Here is a 1,531-nt window from a genome sequence, read left to right on the forward strand (position 1 = left end):
CACACACAAAATCACCATATATGTTGACCCCCACAATGCATAGTTCAGAATTCCAGTTCTATGTTCTACCCAACCTGAGTACATCTACTATTCTGTTGTTAAATGCCCAGGTACAGTTTATGAGTAAGACCGCTTAAATCCCAATCCAAATAGGAAATAGGGTCTGAGAGCTGCATCTTTCTGACTCTCCATAATTGGAACAAAATAGTTCTTGATTACTCACTAGGATATGATTAGCAGCAAGCACTTGTTATTCAAACTTCACTCACGTCTGTAGGATAGCTCCCCAGGACTCTTACAAAGGGTGCAAACTCCTGCAAATAAAGTAAAATGAGTCACCGTTCGCATGATGCCAGATAAAACAACTAAGAAAGATGACCTCCAAATTTCCAAGAGCTTTCAGAGTTTTTGGATCAGCCATTGATGCCTCAAGGTCGACATAAAAGAGGTAGTTGAAGTACCTTTTCAGCCAAGGATCAACGGGTTAGAACTAGTGGTTTTCATATTTGGTTAAGACTTAACGAAACAAAACAGAATAAATGTGGCGGTCATAGGATTGTTATCTGACTTGACGGGTGTGGAGAAAGTATCATCAGCTACACGAAAAGGCCTTTTCTTGTGTGGGCGGCTTTCTATCTTCACATCAAAACACACTGTTGAGAATTTTACAAAGCACACGTGCAAGTCATAAAACAAAGAAAGGTTGTTCAATACACCTTGGTGAGGTTGATGTCCCTCAATGCAAAAATTGCAAGTGCCTTGAGGAGCTGCGCAGGTTTCCAATCTTCAAGTGAAAACACAATGCTGGTCTGAAAATAAAATGGATCATGCAACAAATCAACCAGCTCTGTTTTTCCCATTGGGAAGGACGACTATAAAGGAACATGAAAGTGAGTTCCCACTGCAATCTGTACCTTGAATGGTTTATCAATCTGAGGTACAATAGGTTCCCGAGCAAGCATCATAAAACGGGTGACATTCTCTTTTTCATCCTAAGGGATGTGAAGGACTAATGTTGAGGATAAAGAACAGAATACATTGTCCTGATTTAGTATGAAACCACAATACCTGAATATTTTCAGCAAGAATATCCAGGCCATAAAGTTCTGCAGCTAATGAACTGGCAACAGCACCAGTATCTTGGAGCATTTGTTCTGTAACTAACTATGAAACAAGCATATATCGTTATGGTTAATGACAATGATTTCACTTGATTAGTCACTTGAAATTCATTAATTGAAAAACCGACATGATTCAACAGTATATATATATATATATATATATATATATATATATATATATATATATATATATATATATAGGAAAATGGTTGTATACTCCTGAGAGTACGTACTCCCGCTCCTCATATACCACATAGATGAATCTTTTATACCTCTTTATTATTTTTAATATACTTCATTATTAACTACTAGATACCTTAAAATGATTTTCATGAAAAAAATTATGTGAGTCTACATATTTTTAAAGGTTTACATATACACTGATTTGTTCGTATGTGAAAAAGGTATAT

General features: G+C 36.2%; 1 protein-coding gene across 3 annotated transcripts in view; it reads right to left on the minus strand.

Annotated features, from left to right (window-relative positions):
- Positions 1-19: 19 nt before the first annotated feature.
- Positions 20-1,531, minus strand: part of LOC119290728 (arogenate dehydratase/prephenate dehydratase 2, chloroplastic-like) — a 4,268-nt gene continuing 2,756 nt past the window's right edge. Inside the window, exons 6-11 of one of the 3 annotated variants that reach the window (XM_037569364.1) lie at positions 1,069-1,164; positions 915-992; positions 717-809; positions 569-636; positions 380-461; positions 20-314 (exon numbers count right to left, since the gene is read on the minus strand). In XM_037569364.1, coding sequence (XP_037425261.1) covers positions 255-314; positions 380-461; positions 569-636; positions 717-809; positions 915-992; positions 1,069-1,164 — 477 coding nt within the window. In that variant the 3' untranslated portion in view covers positions 20-254. The remainder of the gene's footprint in view (positions 315-379; positions 462-568; positions 637-716; positions 810-914; positions 993-1,068; positions 1,165-1,531) is intronic. The other 2 variants (XR_005142032.1, XM_037569365.1) reach the window with 2 other exon arrangements.

Source organism: Triticum dicoccoides, chromosome 4B (assembly GCF_002162155.2).
Source record: "Triticum dicoccoides isolate Atlit2015 ecotype Zavitan chromosome 4B, WEW_v2.0, whole genome shotgun sequence".
Classification (NCBI taxonomy): Eukaryota; Viridiplantae; Streptophyta; class Magnoliopsida; order Poales; family Poaceae; genus Triticum; species Triticum dicoccoides.